At 51.9% G+C, this 21,459-nt stretch overlaps 1 protein-coding gene across 2 annotated transcripts in view; it reads left to right on the forward strand.

Annotated features, from left to right (window-relative positions):
- DEDD2 (death effector domain containing 2) overlaps window positions 1-16,750 on the forward strand; it is a 22,992-nt gene extending 6,242 nt beyond the window's left edge. For both annotated transcript variants that reach the window (XM_011982913.1, XM_011982920.1), the window contains exons 4-5: window positions 4,578-4,718; window positions 15,525-16,750. In XM_011982913.1, coding sequence (XP_011838303.1) covers window positions 4,578-4,718; window positions 15,525-15,916 — 533 coding nt within the window. In that variant the 3' untranslated portion in view covers window positions 15,917-16,750. The remainder of the gene's footprint in view (window positions 1-4,577; window positions 4,719-15,524) is intronic.
- The last annotated feature ends 4,709 nt before the right edge of the window (window positions 16,751-21,459 follow it).

Below are 21,459 nucleotides of genomic sequence, written 5' to 3' on the forward strand. Positions count from 1 at the left end.
CTACTCGGAGGCTAAGGCCGGAGAATGGCGTGAACCCGGGAGGTGGAGCTTGCAGTGAGCCGAGATCGGGCCACTGCACTCCAGCCTGGGCCACACAGCGAGACTCTGTCTCAAAAAAAAAAAAAAAAAGAAAGTAAATTACAGACATCAGGATGCTTTACCCCTAAATTAGGCATCCATGGAAAATAAGGATGTTCTCCTTTACCACTTTAAGACCATTATACCTAAGAAAATAAACACAAATTCTCTCATATTCTAACGGTCAATTTTCACATATCCGCAGATTGTGGGGCCGTTCAGAATCTGTTCATAGTTGAGTTGGCATGCATTCCGTTGTTATGTCTCCTTAGTTTCCTCCTGTAGTGCAGAAACTGTCCCTACACCCCATACCTTTTTCTTTTTCCTGTAACATTGATTTATTCACCCTAGCAGGCTGGTTGTTTTGTAGAATGTCCTGATTGTTTATCTATTTCCTGACGGAGTCATTTAACTCGTCCCTCTTTCCCTTACATTTCTTATTAAATGGGAATTGTGTCTGAGGCTTGGTTAGATTCAGTTTATGCGTTTCTGGCAGGAATAATCCTTGGTTGCTGCCATCTAGTTCATACTGGAGTACATCCCCAGGCATGTATGGCCTGGCTTTTCTGATGTGGGAAAATTTGATCACCTGGTTAAGCGGATGTCTGCCATGTTTGTCCATTGAGAAGGGACGTTTAGTTCTCGTGGTTAGTAAACAGTCTATGAGGTGATACTTTGGCACGTCCTGTTCCCTAATAGCCATTTACTCAGTGGGTTTCACATGTGTGAGCTCCTTCTGAACCAGTTATCACATTGGTGTTTATAAAATGGTGATTTTTCTAATTCTTTTTCTTTTTTCTTTCTCTTTCAAGAGGTATTCCCCCAGTGCCCCTTTGAGTTTGAGTGTCACTATAGACCCGTACGCTATTTACGGACTTGTTACAGTCAGTCAGTCTTCCGAAGGTTCCAGTTGGCTAGCCTCTTGTGTCTTCTTCATGTGTTTATATTGTTCTTTGGGTGCTTCCTGTTTTGTGGCACTGCAAGATGTCCTGGGCTCACTTTGAACTTTCCCTTCCCCACCCTAGAATCAGCTGTTTTTCAAGGAAGCTGTAGTATTTAGAGACCAAAACCTGGGTGCTGAGTGTGTATATTGTTTCTAGGTTCTTTCAGTGAATAGTGCTAGAGACTTTACTTTTCAAAAAGTTTCTGTTAGTATTTTAAATTTAAGATTAACATCATAGCCATGTTTGGTGGCTTATGCCTGTAATCTTAGTGCTTTGGGTGGCTGAAGCAGGAGGATTGCCTGAGACCAGGAGTTCGAGATCAGCCTGGGCAATATAGTGAGACCCTCTGTCTAAAAAGGTAAAAAACTTGGTTGGGTGCAGTGGCTCACACTTGTAGTCCCAGCAGTTTGGGAGGCTGAGGCGGGTGGACTGCTTCAGCCCAGGCATTTGAGACCAGCCTGGGCAACATGGCAAAACCCTGTCTCTATAAAAAATACAAAAAATTAGCCTGGCATGGTGATGTGTGCGTGTAGTCCCAGCTACTCAGGAGGCTGAGGTAGGAGGATTGCTTGAGTCGGGGAGGTGGAGGTTGCAGTAAGCTGAGATCACGCCACTGCACTCCAGTCTGGGTGACGGAGCAAGACTCTGTCTCAGAGAAAAAAAAAATGAGCTGGGTATGGTGGCATGCCACTGGTCAACAGAAGGAGACCTAGACTCTAAACAAAGAAACAAGAACGTTACAAAGACTTTTTTTGAGATGGAGTCTCACTCTGTCACCCAGGCTGGAGTACAGTGGCGCCATCTCAGCTCACTGCAACCTCTGCCTCCCAGGTTCAAGCGATCCTCCTGTGTCAGCCTCCCGAGTAGCTGGGACTACAGGCACACACCACCACATCCAGCTAATGTATTTTTAGTATTTTAGTAGGAACGGGGTTTCACCATGTTGGCCAGGCTAGTCTTGAACTCCTGACCCCAGCTGAACTGCTTGCTTTGGCCTTCCAAAGTGCTGGGATTATATGTGTGAGCCACTGCTCCCAGCCAGACTTTTTATTATTATTATTTTGAGAAAGCGTTTCACTCCTGTTGCCCAGGCTGAAGTGCAATGGCGTGATCTCGGCTCACTGCAACCTCTGCCTCCCGGGTTTAAGCAATTCTTCTGCTTCAGCCTCCTGAGTAGCTGGGATTACAGGCATGTGCCACCACGCCGGACTAATTTTGTATTTTTAGTGGAGACGGGGTTTCTTCATGTTGGTTAGGCTGGTCTCGAACTCCCGACTTCAGGTGATCCGCCCGCTTTGGCCTCCCAAAGTGCTGGGATTACAGGCGTGAGCCACTGCACCTGGCCCCAGCCAGACTTTTTTATACTAAAAGTCTTTCCTCTTAATAACATTGTGATGTGGATTTGTTTGATTTATTTTACAATGGTAATTAAATAGCATCAAAATAACAAAGTCAGTACAACTGCTGACTATATCTAGTGAATGAAACTTAGATTTTATTTGTGTTTTTTGTTCTCTGAGCATATCTCATTGAGATTTTACAGTCAGAATGTTCTTCAAGTTACTTGAATAATCTTTCATCTGATTATTCATGTTACCAATTATGTATACAATCCCCTTCCTCCCTCCCTCCCTCCCTTCTTCCCTTCCTTCCTTCCTTCCTTTTCCTTCTCTTCTTCCTTCTCCCTTCAGGGGTCTAGCTCTGTTTCCCAGGCTGGAGTCCAGTGGCGCAAACATTGCTTACTGCAGCCTAGACCTCCTGGACTCAAGCAGTTTTCCCACCTCAGCCACCCAAGTAGCTGGAACTACAGGCACGTGCCACCACACCTGGCTAATTTTTTTTTTTTTAATAGAGACGGATTTTTCCATGTTGCCCCAGGTTCCAGGTTGGTTTTGAACTGCTGGGCTGTAGGCTGCGATTACAGACATGAACCACAGCATCCAACCAGGTTCATTTTCTTCTGTGTTTAATTTTCTTTTTTTTTTTTTTTTTTGAGACAGGGTCTCACACTGTTGCTCAGGCTGGAGTGCAGTGACACAATCTTGGCTCACTGCAGCCTCCGGCTCCCAGGTTCAAGCGATTCTCCATCCTCAGCTTCCCCAGTAGCTGGGATTACAGGTGAGCACCAACATGCCCAGCTGATTTTTGTATTTTTTGTAGAGACAGGTTTCACCATGTTGGTCAGACTGGTCTCGAACTCCTGATCTCAAGTGATCCACCCACCTCGGCCTTCCAGAAGTGCTGGGATTATAGGTGGGAGCCACCACATGCCTGGCCTGTTTGTGTTAATTTTATGGTTTATTTCTTTTAACTTTTTAAATGTGTAAATCAGTTACATGAGTCAAAAGTCAAAACTTGAAGCATGGAGCCGGGCTTGGTGACTCAACGCCCATAATCCCAGCACTTCGGGAGGCCAAGGCAGGTGGATCACTTGAGGTCAGGAGTTCCAGACTGGTCTGGCCAACATGGTGAAACCCATCTCTACTTAAAATACAAAATTAGCCGGTTGTGGTGGCAGACACCTGTAATCCCAGCTACTCGGGGGCCTGAGGCAGGAGAATTGCTTGAACCTGGGAGGCAGAGGTTGCATTGTGCCACTGCACTCCAGCCTGGGCAACAAGAGCGAAACTCGATCTCAAAAAAAAAAAAACAAAAAAAACACAAAAAAACAAATATGAAAAGTGTTTTTTGACCAGGCACGGTGGCTCACGCCTATAATCCCAGCACTTTGGGAGGCCGAGGCGGGCGGATCACAAGGTCAGGAGATGGAGACCATCCTGGCTAATGCTGTGAAACCCCGTCTCTACTAAAAAATACAAAAAATTAGCCGGGCGTGGTGGTGGGCGTCTGTAGTCCCACCTGCTTGGGTGGCTGAGGCGGGAGAATGGCGTGAACCCGGGAGGCGGAGCTTGCAGTGAGCCGAGATGGTGCCACTGCACTCCAGCCTGGGCGACAGAGCGAGAGTCTGTCTCAAAAAAAAAAAAGAAAAGAAAAAGAAAAGTGTTTTTATACATGTCATTTCTACTGTTGGGTGCCCGTCACCCCCAATTCATTCATTTCTAGTCTGTGCTTCCAGTGTTTCATTTTGCAAATATATATAATCTTAATTTCCTTCTTTTCTTATGCAAAGTACAGCACATTGTACACACTTATTTGTATCTTGCTTTATTTCTTTAAACAGTCTATCTTGGAGATCTCCCTATATTCCTGTTTTTTCTTGCCAGATATGTTGTTCCCAGGTTTTCATCGTGATAAACAATGCCCTGGTGGCGGTTGTCGTGTTTGTCTCCTGGTGTAAGTGTGCAGAGATTTCTCTAGGGTCCCATCACACCTGGAGTGGGCCTGCTGCAGCATGGTAGGGTGTATTCATGTGCCCTTCCTAGATGATACTAGTTGGTACTCTTCATCTTTTAGAAAGGGCCACTGAAGAAGGGAGGCAGAGTGGCTCATTCAGGGGCTCAGCACCAAGAACACCTTGAGTTATTTTCCAGGCATACAGCTGGGCACTCTAGCTGTCATCCTAGTCCTCAACTTGCCCCATTTTTTTCTGCTCAGGCTCCCCCCCAACCAAGCGGCAGCGGCGGAGTCGAGGCCGGCCCAGTGGTGGTGCCAGACGGCGGCGGAGAGGGGCTCCAGCCGCACCCCAGCAGCAGCCAGAGCCCGCCAGACCTTCCTCCGAAGGCAAAGTGACCTGTGGTAGGTGTCTGCAGGCCTTGGCAATGCGTGCCCCGGGCGGGCTACAGAGGGTGGGAGAAATGAGCATTTTTCTGGCCATATGACACACTTGGCAGATGGGTGGCAGCTCTCGTTCACCACAGTGGAATTCTTGTCCTTTCTCTTGCCATCTTGCCTGTCTGCATCCTGTCCATTGTTGAAGGATCAGGTCTTGTGCCACCTCCTTCAGGAAGCCTTTCCTGACAACCCCCTGCCCTAGTTTCATTTGTGTATTCAGTAAACATCTGCCTGGGTTTACTTATTCAGACGTTTCTTGTGCAGTGGCAGCATATCACAGGCTAAAAAAACAGCGATCCTGGATCAGGCTGCCTGATTTACATCCTGGTCTTGGCACTTAAATAAGTTGTCCAACCTCAGGCCAGTAATTGAACCTCTCTGCCTCAGTTTCATTTCGTTTCTTTTTTTTTTTTTTTTGAGACGCTGTCTCTCAGGCTGGAGTGCAGTGGCGTGATCTTGCCTTACTGCAACCTCCGCCTCCTGGGTTCAGCAGTTCTCCTGCCTCAGCCTCCCAAGTAGCTGGGATTACTGGCACCCACTGCCGCGCCCAGCTGATTTTTGTATTTTTAGTAGAGATGGGTTTCACCATGTTGGCCAGGCTGGTCTCGAACTCCTGACATCAAGTGATCCACCTGCCTTGGCTTTCCAAAGTTCTGGGATTACAGGTGTGAGCCACCGCGTCCAGCCATCCACCTCAGTTTCCATATCTGTAAAGTGAGGCTGATAATCGCCTCCCTGTTTGGATTGTTGGGAGAAAACAGATTTACCCACGGTATGCCTGGAGCAGCGCCCAACCTGGCACACGCTGTACGACGGTTTATTGTTCTCACTGTTGCTGCACAGTATGCCTGGGGCAGGAGTGCTGCAGCGAGGGTTCCCGATCTTATGGAGCTGACCTAGTCAGGTGACCAGTGAGACTGAAGATCATTTTAGACAATGATAAGCGCCACGAAGAGAGGGTGGGAGCATGTGGAGGAGCCAGGCTGGGGCCGGAGCAGCTGGGCCTGGAGGACCACGGCAGGGATGACAGTTTGGATTTTATTCCATGCACTAGGCACTGTCAATGGGTTTTGAGCAGGAGGGTGACATGATGTGATACCTCTTCAAGGAACTCTAACTCCATCTGGAAAATCGGTTATTAAGCAAGTTAGGGTTTTCAAAGTGTTTAGCACGCACTGGGCATCTAGTAGGTGCTCTGCTAGGTGTGTGTTAAGTAGATTAATCGCTTGAAGAGGCTGTGAGGTCTGCAGAGAAGGACTGGGCAGAGGTCTGGCCTGGGGGTCGTGTTGGAGAGGGTGAGAAGTGACCTAGGAAGTAAAGGGCACTGGCCATAGGGCTGACTGTAGACACAGTGGATTGGGGACTCTGCTGTGAGACTACTTTGACCTTGCCCTTGAGAAATTCCACTTGGTCCTGTGGGGAGGACACAGCCATGAGCACCCCCTCAACTGTAGTACTCCTTTGTCTAGTTGGGCAGCCTTTGGAAACACAGAAGGGATCAAATATGGTCTTCGAGCTCTCAGGCTGCAGAGAAGACAGATGAGAAAAGTGGCAGCCAGGCTGGTGTGACAAGTGGCACAGGTATCGTGAGTGCAGGGGCTCTGGTGTGTGCAGGGAGTCCCCTGGCCAGCCCCAGTTTCCTTGTGGAGGTGCCATGTCTAGAACAAGCTCAAGGAAGCTGGAAGAGGAGCTGGGAAGGGTGATCCTGGCAGAGTGACTTATGTGTGCAGTCCCTAGCCGGATGTGGTCAGGGCTGAGTCTGTCTGGAGCAGAGGCTTTGTGGGTGAGAGCGGGTTGAGATGAAGCAGGCAGGGGGCCTTGAAGGTTTGGATTTTATTCCAGGGGGCGGTGGGTGGGGGAGCCATAGAAAGGTTTATTTGTTAATTCCTTCATCCAGTTTTTATTAGTGAGTATCTTCTCTATACCAAGCACTGTTCCAGGCACGGAGGGCACAGAATTGGACCAGGTGAAGAAATTCCTCAGCCTCCAGAAGTTTACGTTATAGTGGGCGAGACAGATAACTCGAAAATAAGCCAGCATAGCAGGTGGCATCAGCTAGTGACAAGTGCCCTAATGAAACATGAGGCTAGGGGTGGTGCTGAGCCCCTGTGGAGGGCTGAGGCTGCTGAGGGAGGGGAGGAGGCACTTGGGGGGAGCGGCAGGTGCTCAAGGTGGAAGGGTTCAGTGGAGGAGGCCAGTGTGGAAGCTGGAGGTCAGGAGGCCTAGTTGGAGCTGGTGAGATGCTGGCATGTCCCGTCTTCCAGGAGACCTTGGCCTGGAGGTGCTTCCTTCTGCCATCTGCAGAGCTTTCTCCAGCCCACAAAGCACGCACACCTGCCCCCTCCTAGTGCCCATGATGGCCCTCCAGGGAGTGGGCATCATGCCCACTTTGTAGATGAGGCAGCAGATACCTGTGCTGAGTGCTGTCAGAAGGAACAGACCTCGAGAGCCAGCCCTAGGTCCAGGCAGCTACGAGGGCTTGTGGGGCAGAGTTTGAGGGGGTGGTTGCCTGGTGTGACTCCCCCTCGAATCAGCCAGTAATTCCCAGAGCCACCAGGCTGGCTGGGCAGGTGAGGGAGTCATTGCCTCAAGGAAGACAGGAACAGACCAAGGGAGGCTTCGAATGTTTCCCGAGGCGAGGAGGTTGTTAACCAGGGCATGGCTAGGCCTCTGTGGGAGATGGGTGAGCAGGTCTGACTGCTGACTCACCGGGCAGGGTGGGGCTGGAGTAAGGTTCTCCCCATCTGGGCTCCTGTTTTTCCCTCTGGAAAATGGGATGGTGGCCGGGCGCAGTGGCTCACGCCTGTAATCTCAGCACTTTGGGAGGCCGAGGCGGGCGGATCACGAGATCAGGAGATGGAGACCATCCTGGCTAACCCGGTGAAACCCCGTCTCTACCGAACACACACACACACACACACACACATATAAAATCAGCAGGGCGTTGTGGCGGGCGCCTGTAGTCCCAGCTACTCAGCAAGAGAATGGAGTGAACCCAGAAGGCAGAGGTTGCAGTGAGTTGAGATCGCACCACTGCACCACTCCAGCCTGGGCGACAGATATAGGCTCCGTCTCCAAAAAAAAAAAAGGGATGGCTTACTTTTATAGAGGCCAAATGCCAGAGGTGGAAGGCCTGACTGAAGAAGAGGCCTGTCATTCTTAACCCCTCCTCAGCTGTGATACCTGTGACTCCCCGCCAGCTGCCCTCCATTGAGGGATAGAACTAGACAAACTCCCAACTGCCGGAGACAGTGAGGAAGGGCACCTTGGTGGTCCTAGGCTTAGACACAGGACATCTGAGTGACCGTGTCCTTCTCAGGGTCTGTGGTGAAGGGCACCTTGGTGGTCCTAGGCTTGGACACAGGACATCTGAGCAACCGTGTCCTTCTCAGGGTCTGTGGTGGGCACTACACACCTGGCCGTGAGTTCTCAAGACAGCCATTGAGGTGGGGTGACATCTTGCAAAGGAAGAGGCATGCTCAGGGAAAGGCAGTCACTAGTCTCAGTGGCAGGGGGCAGAGCGGGACTGAAACTTGGGTTTGTTTGTTTGTTTATTCCATATGTATTTATAGAGTGTTTAGTATTTGCTAGGTTAGCAGGGATGGGAGGTCCTGCCCTTATTGAGCTTGTGTTCTGGCGAGAGAAAGCCAAGGGAGAGATTTCAGATGTCAGGGAAAGGATGTTCCCGATGGAGAGGACAGCGGGAGCACAGGCCCAGGTGGGATGTGCCAGTGCTCAAGCGCAGCGTGGAGGATGGCAAGGAAACTGGCAGGAATGGAGGAGACCCCTACGAGAGGGAACCAGGGCAGATCCTGCGGGGCCTGGGTTTTGCATTTCTTTTAATTATGGAAAGCAGTTGGAGGATTTGAATGACATGATCAGCTTTGCTTCTCCCCTGCAATTTTTTTTTTTTTTTTTAAATTATGAGACAGGGTGTCAGTCTGTCGCCCAGGCTGGAGCACAGTGGCTCAATCTCAGCTCACTGCAACCTCCGCTTCCCAGGTCAAGTGATTCTCCAGCCTCAGCCTCCTGAGTAGCTAGGACTGCAAACATCACCCACCATGCCTGGCTAATTTCTGTGGTTTTTTTTTTTAGAGGCAGGGTCTTGCCCTGTTGCCCAGGCTGGTCTTGAACTCCTGAGCTCAAAGCGATTCACCTGCCTTGGCCTCCCAAAGTGCTGGGATTACAGGCATGAGCCACCGCCTGGCCCCTGCAATTTTTTCTGTGGAAAATATACCAAAGTGAATAGACTAGCTTCAGCCATTGTCAACTCATGACTGATCTCAACTTAGGATAATTAGGAATTTTGGAGTCAATTCTGGTTGCCCTATGATGTCATCTGTAGATGTTTCACTGTGTATTTTATGTTTTTGAGATGGAGTTTTGCTTTTGTTGCCCAGGCTGGAGTGCAATGACATGATCTCAGCTCATTGCAACCTCTGCCTCTCAGGTTGGAGCGATTCTCCTGCCTCAGCCTCCCGAGTAGCTAGCATTACAGGCATATGCTATCACACCTGGCTAATTTTGTATTTTTAGTAGAGATGGGGTTTCTCCATGTTAGTCAGGCTGGTCTCGAACTCCCAACCTCAGGTGATCTGCCCGCCTCGGCCTCCCAAAGTGTTGGGATTACAGGTGTGAGCCACTGTGGCTGGCCAAAGATAAAAATAGGGTTTCACACCAAAAAAGATTAATAACTCCTTACTATCAAATATCTGATCAGTGCTCAGATTTCCAGTTGTCTCATAAGTGTAGGTTCTCTGAAGTCTGTCCTTTCCCCTACCATCTCTCTTTCTCTGCCTTGCATTGTATTTTTTGAAAGCAGTTGTCCCGTAGCATTTCCCGAAGACTGGATTTTGCTGACTGTATCCTGCAGTAGGGTTGATTCAGTGTGTTCTACCCTGTCTTTTGTATTTCCTGAAGATTGGTAGTGGGGTCTGGAGAGGCTTGATCAGATTCTGGTTTGCTGTTTTGTTTTCCTCAAGCCTGCTTCTGAGGGTGTGTTGTGCCCCTCCATCAGGAAGCAGGTGATGGCTGCTTATCCCTCTCTTGAGTTGGAGGCAGCTTCTCCTCATTGCCTCAAATCAGTAGTTCAGTAGGAGTTGAAGAACTTTCCATTTGACATGATGATGCTGGCTTTGTTGTGGAGAAGAGATGAGTGAGGCAAGCCAGGATGCTGGGAGGGGTCCCACCATTGTCCAGAGGGGGTTGGTGCTGGTCCTGGTGTGGTGGCAGGGGCAGGTGTGGGGTCTCTCCACTGAAGCACATTGGCCACCTCTCTCCAGCAAGGCTGGAAGCCCCCCAGTACTGTGGAAGCACGGGTCCTCTTTTTCCCCAGCCCACCTGTGTTAGTTCATTTTTGTGTTGCTATAAAGAAATACCTGAGACTGTATAATTTGTAAAGAAAAGAGGTTTATTTGGCTCACGGTTCTTCAGGCTGTATAAGAAGCATGATGCCAGCATCTGCTTCTGTTGAGGACCTCCGGAAGCTTCCACTCATGGTGGAAGGCCAAAGGGAGCTGGTTTGTCACATGGCAAGAGGTGGGGGGTGGGGGAGCTGCCACACACTTAACCAGCTGTCATGGGAAATACCAGAGCAAGAACTCACTCGTCATCAAGGGATTCATGAGGGACCCAGCCCCATGGTCCAACACCTTCCATCAGGCCCCACCTACAATATTGGAGTCACATTTCAGCATGAGACTGGGAGAGAACTCACATCCAAACCTGATCACCACCCAACTAGGAACTCTTGGAGGGAGGACTTGAATGAGGTTCATCTCTGGGCTCCCAGACACACCCAGCCCAGGACCTGCTCCCTCGAACTTCACCCTGGTCCCCCACTGAGAAGCCCATTTCACTTGATGTCCCATCTGCCCCGAAGAGAGACTGGTGAGGTGGGGGTGGGGGACAAAAGGGTGCCGGGCCCACCTGCGTGGAGGAAGCAGGAGCAGCTCTCCTCTCTAGGAAGGCGTGGCACCTGCCCCTGCCCTCCCAGGGACAGGGAACTTTTCCCCACAGCTGCCAAAGTGGAAAAGATGCAGCCAGCTCCCGGTCCAGCACACATGGTGCTGGATACTCTTCCCGCCTCCCTACTCAGGGCCACATTGGACAGTTCCTCCACTTCTCTCCGTGTCTACTGCTCTCATCCTGGACAGCCACTTGTGACCCTTCCCCACCTGCTGCCGTGGCCCTGTTTCTACCCACCTGCCACTTCACAGCACAACTGGAGTCGCCCCTAAGTCAGCAGGTCCTGCCTCTTGTCCTCTCTGCATGCCTGGCCTTCCTGGCCTCCCCTCTTTCCTTGCATTCAGCCCCAAATTATCACAATAGCCCCACGTGGGCGGCTGCTAGGGGGAGCCTTGTTTTACACAGGAGGCCACCGAGGTGCAGAGAGGTGTGGTCACCTCTAGAGGCCGTAGAATCTTGAGTCTGCTGGCGATTGGGATTGAGATCAGCCTCCCTGACCTGGCTGCCAGTTCTCCTCTAGTACCCTTCTCCCCTCCACGTTCCTGCCACACCAGCCCCTCAGCCTGTGCAGGCCTGAAGTTCATTTTCTCTCTGGACTTCCATGAATGCTCATCTCTCCTGAGAATGCCATTCTTTTTTTCTCTCCTGTTTTTCTTTCTAAACCTACTTGTCCTCCTTCACATTTTACTTCAGATGTCATTTTCTAGAGAGATCTCTGATCCTTTCAATCTGAACTATAACTTGCCCTGTCTAATTTTCTCTGCTGGCCCTCAGATGTCTTTTAGTTGTGTATTTGATGTGTATGGTTCTGTGTGAGGTAGCAAACAGGATGGGGTAGTTAAGAGCGCAGATGCAGGAACCAATACTTCAGGTAAAATTCCAGCTCTGCCATTTCCTGTCTGGTGGCCTTAGGCAGGTGACTCAACTTGTGTGCCTCAATTTGCCCATCTGCAGAAAAGGGATAATAACAGCATCACCTCATAAGGTTGTGGGGACAATCAAAGGGGTCGGCAGATGTGAAGTATGTAGTACTGTGCCAGCCCATAGTAAAAGCTATATGCAGGTGTCACCTGTTGTGATTATTTTGGGGAGGGGTAAAGCACATGATTGGGTGCTAAGGGTGGAGCAGAGGCTCAGAGAAGGCTCGCCTTCTCCTATTGCCTGGTGGCACCTCCCTGTCTTTTCCCTGTGCACCATGATCATGCTTTCCAGCTCAGAGGTGGGAGTGTGGTCTGCTGAAGGATTTGCTCATCTGTAAACGGGGCTGATGAAGTGCTCTGAGGATTAGATGGGCTGAGAGAGGAAAGCCCTTGAGTAGAGCCTGGCTTGTGGGGAGTGCTTCCTAACTGTGGGTTACACGTCTCCCCGTCCCACTTGTGGCAGGGCCCTCGTGTCACCGTAGCATGCCTGGCATTCATGAAATATCTGTTGGATAAGAGATTGAGGCCGGGCGCGGTGGCTCACGCCTGTAATCCCAGCATTTTGGGAGGCCGAGGCGGGCGGATCACAAAGTCAGGAGATCGAGACCATCCTGGCTAACACAGTGAAACCCCCGTCTCTACCAAAAATACAAAAAAATTAACCGGTCGCAGTGGCGGGCGCCTGTAGTCCCAGCTACTCCGGTGGCTGAGGCAGGAGAATGGCATGAACCCACGAGGCGGAGCTTACAGTGAGCCGAGTTCATGCCACTGCACTCCAGCTTGGGCAACAGAGCGAGACTCTGTCTCAAAAAAAAAAAAAAAAAAAGATTGAACGGGGGCACAGAGATCTGCTCTGGCCTTGTCCCTTTCCCCTGTCCACTGTGACATGGTAGGGGCTCTGGGTGAATTGAGAATTTACACTAGAGGTCCACGCTGGGGAGAAGGACGAACTGAGAGAGGACTCAACTCACTAGCTGAGCCTTGGCAAGTGTTCTGGATGGAGGAGGTAGACAGGTCATTTTCTTTTTTTTTTTTTTTTTTTGAGACGAAGTCTTGCTCTGTCGCCCGGGCTGGAGTGCAGTGGCCGGATCTCAGCTCACTGCAAGCTCCGCCTCCCAGGTTCCCGCCATTCTCCTGCCTCAGCCTCCCAAGTAGCTGGGACTACAGGCGCCCGCCACCTCGCCCGGCTAGTTTTTTGTATTTTTTAGTAGAGACGGGGTTTCACCGTGTTCGCCAGGATGGTCTCGATCTCCTGACCTCGTGATCCACCCATCTCGGCCTCCCAAAGTGCTGGGATTACAGGCTTGAGCCACCGTGCCCGGCTAGACAGGTCATTTTCTAAGTAAGGCTCTTGTTGGGAACATTTTCTTGTGACTCGAGTGCAGGGTATGGGGGGACATGGGAGGGGTTGGAGGAGTCCAAGTAGGAGGTTGGCTTAGGGACCCATGAGAGAGAGGTGAAGGCCTGGGTGAGGGCCATAGTGGTAGGGAGGTGGGTGTCGAAATTACAGTTCCTGTTTTTGGGAGCCGCCTTGGTCGTAGGGCTGTGAGTCAAGCATTTTACGAGTTGCCTCATTTAATCCTTGTGAGCTCAGTGTGCAGCAGGGACCTCTTGTTTGTTTGTGTGTCAGATGGGGAAACAGGTTCAGAGAGGTGAGGTCACATGCCCAAGGCCCCACAGCTTAGAGAGTGGCAGAGCTGGGACTCACCTCAAGGTCTGTAGGACTCTGCCACCTGGCCCTGCCTCTGTGGCCAGCCACCCCTGTGTGGCCTGGAACAGGCGCTGCTCCTCCCAGCCCCCTGCTTTCCCACCCACATTGATTGAGGTCATGGCCAGTTGCTTACTGGAGTCAAGGACTCAGTCAAGGACCTGGTCCTCTGGATGGAGACAGCTGGGCCTGAATGCCGTGGGAGGGCCCGGGGGCTGAGGCCGGGCAGGCTTCCCTGGGCATTGAGTGGAGAGGATGGGGTTCCCCTAGAGCCAGAAAGAGGAAGGGTTTGGGGTGGGAGGAGGAAGTGGGCAGGGCTGTGAGGTTGTCTTGGGGAGCAGGGGCCCTGCCTTCTTTTCTGCTCAGTGGCTGACATGGTCTATGAAAGTTGAAGGGAGCCACAGCATGAGATGTTCCCTCCCAGAGCCTCGTTTCCTTATCTGTCAAGTGGGCTAATGGTGGCCCCTGCCCCACAGGGCTGATTCTACTGCATCCCCAAGGGTCAGGTAATTGGCATATCAGAGGGGTTGGTGGCTGCCATTCCAGGAGCACCCCTTGGACGCTGTGTGCAGTGTTAGCTTGTTCCTTTCCATCCGTTGTTCTTTTTAATCTTCTTAACAGCTCCTCACAGCAGGAATTGTCCCCTTGTTTAGGCAGGAACCCATGCTCAGAGAGGTTGTGACTTGTCACAGGTCACACTGCTGAAGGCTTCTGTGTGGGAATCCACTTCATTAATTGATTGAGGAGCCTACTCTCAGGGACATAGGAGGTTAAATGACCTCTGTCAGGCACTGCCATTGCCTGGCCATGTGACCTTGGGTGAGTCACTTAATTTCTCTTGGCCTCCGTTTCTTCATCTGTAAGTTGGAGGTAATAGGGCCTGTCCCACAGGGTCATTTGTAGGTTAAATGAGTTTCTGTGATTCAAGTACTTGGTGTAGCGCCTGGCAGATAGTCAGCACTCTGAAAGTGTTGGCTGCTGCTATTTCTGGCTCACAGCTAATCCTCAGGACAGCCTCACTGGGTGTGTAGAGAGAATGGGGGTACTGTCTCTAGCCCAGGTGATGGGTGGGAATTCAGAAATCCTGGAAGAGAGGTGGTAAGCGAAGTTCATGATTACAGGATAGCCTCAGAAGTCCAGTGTCCTGTCCCCTGTGCACAGCTGCCACCTCATTTGGGCATATGTGGGGACAGCTGTGACAGAAACCAACCCAAACTGGCTTTAGCAAAAAGGGGAGTTGAGTGTAGCTGAAAATCCAGCTACGAACATGGGCCAATGTGATGACCTCAGGAATCTTTTTCTCTCCGGGGCTGGCCCTATGTAGGCTTCCTTCTCTCCTCTTGGCACAGTGGCCCCCAGCAGCTCTGGGCTTCCAGCCCATCATCTTAGCAGCTCTGTGGCAAGAGAGCACCTGACTCCCAGTAGAGCCAGCACAGGTCCAGCTGCAAGCCTCCCTGGCCTGGTCAGGACCCTGCGCGTCCGCAGTGGTGGCTCAGGTGCATGGGAGGGATGGGGATGTGGCTGGCACCATGTGAATCTCATTATTTGGGGGCTGGGTGTGAGGCTGGTTGCCTAAAGGCAAGTCCTTTAGTTCATGCATTAGTTCATCAGAAATACATATTGAGCCCCCACTATGTGCCACAGTTACACAAGTGAACAAAACAGACAAAAACCCTTTCCTTCCTGTCATCTGTCTCTCCACACTGAGTGTAGAGACAGATGATGACCAGATAGTAACTGACAGAGGAAGTTAGAAGGTGATAAGTGCCTTGGACAAAAATGGAGCAGGGTGTGGGACCTGGTGTGCTGTGGAGAGGGCTGGGTGGGTGGTTACAGTTGTAAATAGGTTGGTCTAGGTGGGCCTTGTTGGAAAGGTGGCTTTTCATCAAAGACCTGCAGGAAGAGAGGGAGCAAGTGTTGTGCAGATCAAGGGAAAGAGCACCCCTGGCAGGGGAGAGGCTTGTTGGAGCAGTGAGGAGGTGGTGGGGCTGGAGAGGAGGAGGACGTACTTGGTCAGGGAACCCACAGAGCCGGGGAGGCTGTGTCAGGACTAGGGTGTGGCTACCGGAAGTGGGTGGAGGGAGAAGGCTGGAGGGAGGAAGGGTGGTGGTGGTCCCCATAAGCAGTGTGTCTGGTGTTGGCCCCCTCCCTGACAAATCCCTCCTTCCCCTGCAGACATCCGGCTCCGGGTTCGAGCGGAGTACTGCGAGCATGGGCCAGCCTTGGAGCAGGGCGTGGCATCCCGGCGGCCCCAGGCGCTGGCTCGGCAGCTGGATGTGTTTGGTCAGGCCACCGCGGTGCTGCGCTCAAGGGACCTGGGCTCCGTGGTTTGTGACATCAAGTTCTCAGAGCTCTCTTATCTGGACGCCTTCTGGGGCGACTATCTGAGTGGCGCCCTGCTGCAGGCCCTGCGGGGCGTGTTCCTGACTGAGGCCCTGCGAGAGGCTGTGGGCCGGGAGGCTGTTCGCCTGCTGGTCAGTGTCGATGAGGCTGACTATGAGGCTGGCCGGCGCCGCCTGTTGCTGATGGAGGAGGAAGGGGGGCGGCGCCCGACAGAGGCCTCCTGATCCAGGACTGGCAGGACTGATCCCACCTCTGAGTCTCTGGGCCACCTTCTCCTGGGAAGACGACCATCTCTACCCCTAGAGGACTGTCACTCCAGCATCTCTGAGGACTTCGACAGGACCAGGACAGCAGGCCCCTTGACAGTCCCTCCCACAGGATGTGGGCTCTGAGGCCTAAACCATTTCCAGCTGAGTTTCCTTCCCAAACTCCTCCTACCCCCAGGTGTGCTCCCTTAGCCTCTGGAGGCAGGGGCTGGGCCTGTATCTCAGAAGGGAGGGGCACAGCCACACACTCACCAAAGGCCCCTGCACATTGTATCTCTGATCTTGGGCTGTCTGCACGCTCACAGGTGCACACACTTGCTCATGCTCACACTGCCCCTGCTGAGATCTTCCTGGGCCTCTGCCCTGGCCTGCTTCCCAGCACACACTTTGGCCTAAGGGCTTCTCTCTCAGGACCTCTAATTTGACCACACCCAACCTGGGCTTCAGCCACACCAGTGGGCACTGGAGCTGGGGTGCATATGGGGCCTGCTCACCTTGCCCACACATCTCCAGCCAGCCAGGGCCCTGCCCAGCTTCAATTTATAGACCTGACTCTCCTCACCTTCCCCCTGCTGCCCAGAGCTGGACATAGACTTGCACTTGGACTGTCACCTGGAGTGTCACATGGGAGTGTTGTGGCAGCATCAGACCAAGGCCTACTGTTGCACATGGGGCCAAAACCAGTAAACAGCTGCCTTCTTAGAAAGGGAATGCAAAGGCTTTGGGGGTAATGGAAAAGATCTTTTACAAATGATACCAATTAAACTGCCCTGGAAAGGGCATAGGTGGGCATCGGCCTCTCTAGGACTCTTTATTTATTATTTAATTCAAAATTTTTTTAGAGTTGAGGGTCTTGCTATGTTGCCCAGGCCAGCCTCAAACTCCTGGGCTCAAGCGATCCTCCCGCCTCAGCCTTCCAAGTAGCTGGGACTACAGGTGCCTGTCACCACGCCCAGCTTTTGGACCACAGTAGGCTGGGGGAAGGAGTGTTCCTGGCCCAGTGTTAGGGGCTGGAGCTTGGACAGGATGCTGGACCATATGCCAGCTGATAACCACACGCTTGTCTTCCCTCCGGGCCTCAGTCTTCTCATCTGTCAAAGGAAGAAATAGAATATTGCCTCGGAGTCAGAAACTCTTCCAACCATCTTCACACCTGCTTTGCTCCTATATATCCTTAGGGGCTCCCAGAATTTTTTTTTTTTTTTTTTTTTTTTGAGACGGAGTCTCCCTCTGTCGCCTAGGCTAGTGTGCAGTGATGTGATCTCGGCTCACTGCAAACTCCGCCTCCCGGGTTCAAGCCATTCTTCTGCCTCAGCCTCCTGAGTAGCTGGGACTACAGGTGCCTGCCACCACACCTGGCTAATTTTTTGTATTTTTAGTAGAGACAGGGTTTCACTGTGTTAGCCAGGATGGTCTCGATCTCCTTACCTTGTAATCCGCCCACTTTGGCCTCCCAAAGCGCTGGGATTACAGGCATGAGCTACCGCGCCCAGCTGCTCCCAGGATTTTTAATTTGTTCCGTGAGGTAGGCCAGCTACACCCAAGGCTGATAGAGCCCCTAAGCTTTGGAAATGGAAAAGATAGGCAACCAGGTGGTCTCTGCCTGGAATTCATCTCCACGTGGCTCCCTACTGGTCACACCTTCTGGACATTGACCTTCTCTTCACCTGGGTCTCTTCTTTCGGAGGCCAAACACTTCCTCCTGCTGTTCCGTGGCTCCAGCTGAGGTTGTGGCCCCTTGCCCTTCCCCCACCCCTCGTGTAAGGGCTCAGGAACTCAAGTTTCTCTTACTCAATACTCAGGGTTTTCCTTCCTGAGGGGGAAGGGACTCAGGGGTGGGGAGTGGGGGGTAGGGTGGCAGGGATTTCCAAGGCTGCCTTTCCTGCAGGGAGGGATACCACTGCCCACATCTTGGAGCCTGTCCTGGAACTTTAACCTGTCTTAATGTGCAGGAGGGGAGTGGCAAAGACTAGTCGTGAGTCCCATCCAGGAGCCAAGGCCTGGCCCAGCCAGCTGCTATGTGATCCCAGGTTCTGCCTTGACCCTCTCTGGGAGGAAGCTGAGTTCCACCGGACACCTACTCAAGGTCTATTTAGCCCTCAGCCACGCTGTGGGATTTTAAAGCCATGTTTGATGTGAAATGAACTGAGAGAGGGCAGGTGATTTACCTGAGAGGTGGGAGCATTGAGATGGAAAGTACCTTAGTGACTGCAGTTAGGTGAGGAATGAGGTGGGGATTCCACTCCCTTGCCCTGACCCTTCCATTTTCATGACCTAAGGCTGAGGCTGTCCTCTAGGTGGGGTTACCTGTGTTTGGGCTGTCAACTACTGGGCTAAATTCTAGGACCTGCCATTCTCTTGAGCCCCTAGCCCCTGGCTTTTCTCCTGGCCTCATTTGAATACGGCTCCCACCTTAAGGCTGGACACATTTCCGGCTCTGCCCCCTGCTTCCGTTCCACGTTGTTGGCCCCACCCCATTCTCTGGGCCACCTCCCCCCAGCCCTGTTCAGCCCCGGACCCGCCCAGCACGTGCCTGCCGGAAGTCAGGAGGGCCAACCTTGAGGCTGAAGGGATCTGCGCTGGGGAAGTGCATTTGGCGGGAACCGCGAGGCAGAGGCTCGGGCCTCCAGAGCGCAAGCGCCGTGGAGCTCGCCTGAGTGAGTCAGAGTGCCGGCGAGGCGCGCGGGGGTGAGGGACAGACCCTCGGGGCTCAGAAGTGGGTCAGATCTGAGCCCGGAGAACAACCCAGGGAGCTTCGGGGGTAGAGAAACAGGATCGTGTGGAGACAGGGCGTGCAGCCACGGGAGATCGGAGCCCACGGGAGATGTGGGAGGCCGGCGTGGCCCCACAGAGGAGCGGAACCTTGAGCTGGCCCATGCGGGCTGAGCGGGAGTTCCGCAGAGTGACGGGGCATTCCGGGCACGGGACAGCCTTTGCTGGAATTTCTCGGCCCTTGCAAAGGTCTGGGGATGTGCCTGAATGGGATATAGTCAGACGGACAGAGTAAAAGGTAAGTGGGAACGTGCCACCATCACCCATTCGAGGGTCAGCAGCCATGGTCTCCACGTTTTTCCGCGTGGGGAGCAGGCACAGGTGGGGACACAGGCCTGGAACCCGACAGTTACCACACAAGGAGGTCACGTGAGACAGGCCCAGCATGCCTGGGCCGGCAGCAAATGGCCCACAGGTCCCTGAGGAGACTCTGGCCTGGGCGCTGGCGCTGGAGGGTGCCTGCGATGATGCAGACACAGCGGGTCAGAGCCCAGAGGACGCTGAGGGCACCGGGAAGCTCCCTGTGCGTTCTGTTAGGAATCACCACCGCCACCGCCCAGATATATTTAGTTGTGAAATAACATTCCTAAAAGCGCAGGACAGAAACAGTTCATATTACCTGAGTTCAGGAGTTCAAGACCAGCCTGGCCAACATGGTGAAACCCCGTCTCTGCTGAAAATATAAAAACTAGCCGGGCATGGTGGCACATGCCTGTAATCCCAACTACCAGGGAGGCTGAAGCAGAAGGATCTCTTGAACCTGAGAGGCGGAGGTTGCAGTGAGCCAAGATTGTGCCACCGAACTCCAGCCTGGGCAACAGAGTGAGACCATGTCTTAAAAAAAAAAAAAAAAAAGAAAGGCGTGGGAGGGAAGAAGAAAGGGAGGAAGGGAGGGAGGGAGAGAAGGTAGAAGGAAGGAAAAAAGGAAGGAAGGAAGAAAGGGAGGGAGGGAAGAAAGGGAGGGAGGGAGGGAAGGAAGGGAAGAAAATGAAGGAGGGAACCTCCCTCCTTTCCTGTGTCACCCATGCCAAGAAATACATTAGCAGCAGGGACTCTGGGGGACATCAGGGAGCCACCTGCCTACCTTTCTGTCATGCTCTCCTTCCTCCCTCCCTCCCTTCTTTCCTTCTTCCCTCTTTTTCTCCCTTCCTCCCTCCCTCCCTTCCTCCCTCCCTTCCTTCCTCCCTCCCTCCATTTCCTTCCCTTCCTTCCCTCCCTCCCTTTCTTCCTTCCCTTCCTCCCTCCCTCCCTCCCTCCCTCCCTCCCTTCCTTCCTTCCTTCCTTCCTTCCTTTTTTCCTTCTTTCCACCTTCCCTTTCTCCCTTCCTGCCTTTCTTCCTCCCTCCCTCTCCTTCCTTTTTTTTTTCCTTCAAGACAAGGTCTCACTCTGTTGCCCAGGCTGGAGTTCAATGGCACAATCTCGGCTCACTGCAACTTCTGCCTCCCAGTTTCAAGAGATCCTTCTGCTTCAGCCTCCCTGGTAGTTAGGATTACAGGCTCATGCCACCATGCCTGGCTAAGTTTTATATTTTTAGTGAGAGACGGGGTTTCACCATGTTAGCTAGGCTGGTCTCAAACTCCTGACCTAAGGTGATCCTCCAGCCTCAGCCACCCAAAGTACTGGGATTACAGGCATGAGACACGGCACCCAACCTCTTCCTTTCTTTCTTCCTTCTTTTCTTCCTTCTTTCTTCTCTCCCTCACCTTCTTCCTTCGTTTCTTTCTTTCTCTTTCTCTTTTTCTTTTGCTTCTTTCAACAGGGTCTTGCTCTGTCACCCAGAATGGAGTGCAGCAGCACGATCACGACTCATTGTAACCTCAAACTCCTGGGCTCAAGCAGTCCACCTCAGCCTCTTGAGTAGCTGAGACTACAGGCACACACCACCACACCTGGCTAATTTTTTTCTTTTTAGTAGGGACAGGGTCTCACTATGTTGCCCAGGCTGGTCTTGAACTCCTGGGCTCAAGCAATCCCCCTCAGCCTCCTACAGTGCTGGAATTACAGGCATGAGCCACTGCCTTGTTTTTCTTCAATTTTCTAGTTTTTCATCACTCAGTGATAGAGTTAATTTTATCTCTTCTTGAACATAATATAAATGGAATCATACCATATGTTTGCTGTTGTGTCTGGTTTCATTTGCCCAGCGTTTATGAGATTCTTTTATGTTTTCCTTGTCTGTAGTTGACTCATTTATTGGTGTATCATGGTACTCCATTGTATGAATATACACAATGAGTTCATGCACTGAACTGCTGATGGACATTTGGGTTGTTTCCAGTTTGAGGCTGTTATGAATAATGCTGCTATGAACATTCGTGTGCATAGTTTTTGGTGAACAAATGCTTGTGTTTCTGTAGGGATATACCTGGAAGTAGAATTGCTGGACATAGGTATGGGTATGCATGCGTTTGGCTGTCTATACTATTTCCTGTAACTGCTACAACAAATTACCATAAACATGGTGGCTTAACAGAATATAAATGTATTTTCTCACAGTTCAGGAAGCCAGAAATCTACAACCAGTTCCACTAGACTGAAATCAAGGTGCCAGCAGGACTGCACTCCCTCCTGAGGCTTAGGGGAGAATATGTTCCTTGCCTATCCCAGCTTCTGGTAGCCACCACCATCCCTTGGCTTGTGGCAGCATCACTCCAAGCTCTGCTTCTGTGGTGCCTTCTCCTCTTCTGTCTGTGTCAAATGTTCCTCTGCCTCCCTCTTAGAAGGATATA

Source organism: Mandrillus leucophaeus, unplaced genomic scaffold, assembly GCF_000951045.1.
Source record: "Mandrillus leucophaeus isolate KB7577 unplaced genomic scaffold, Mleu.le_1.0 Scaffold106, whole genome shotgun sequence".
Lineage (NCBI taxonomy): Eukaryota > Metazoa > Chordata > Mammalia > Primates > Cercopithecidae > Mandrillus > Mandrillus leucophaeus.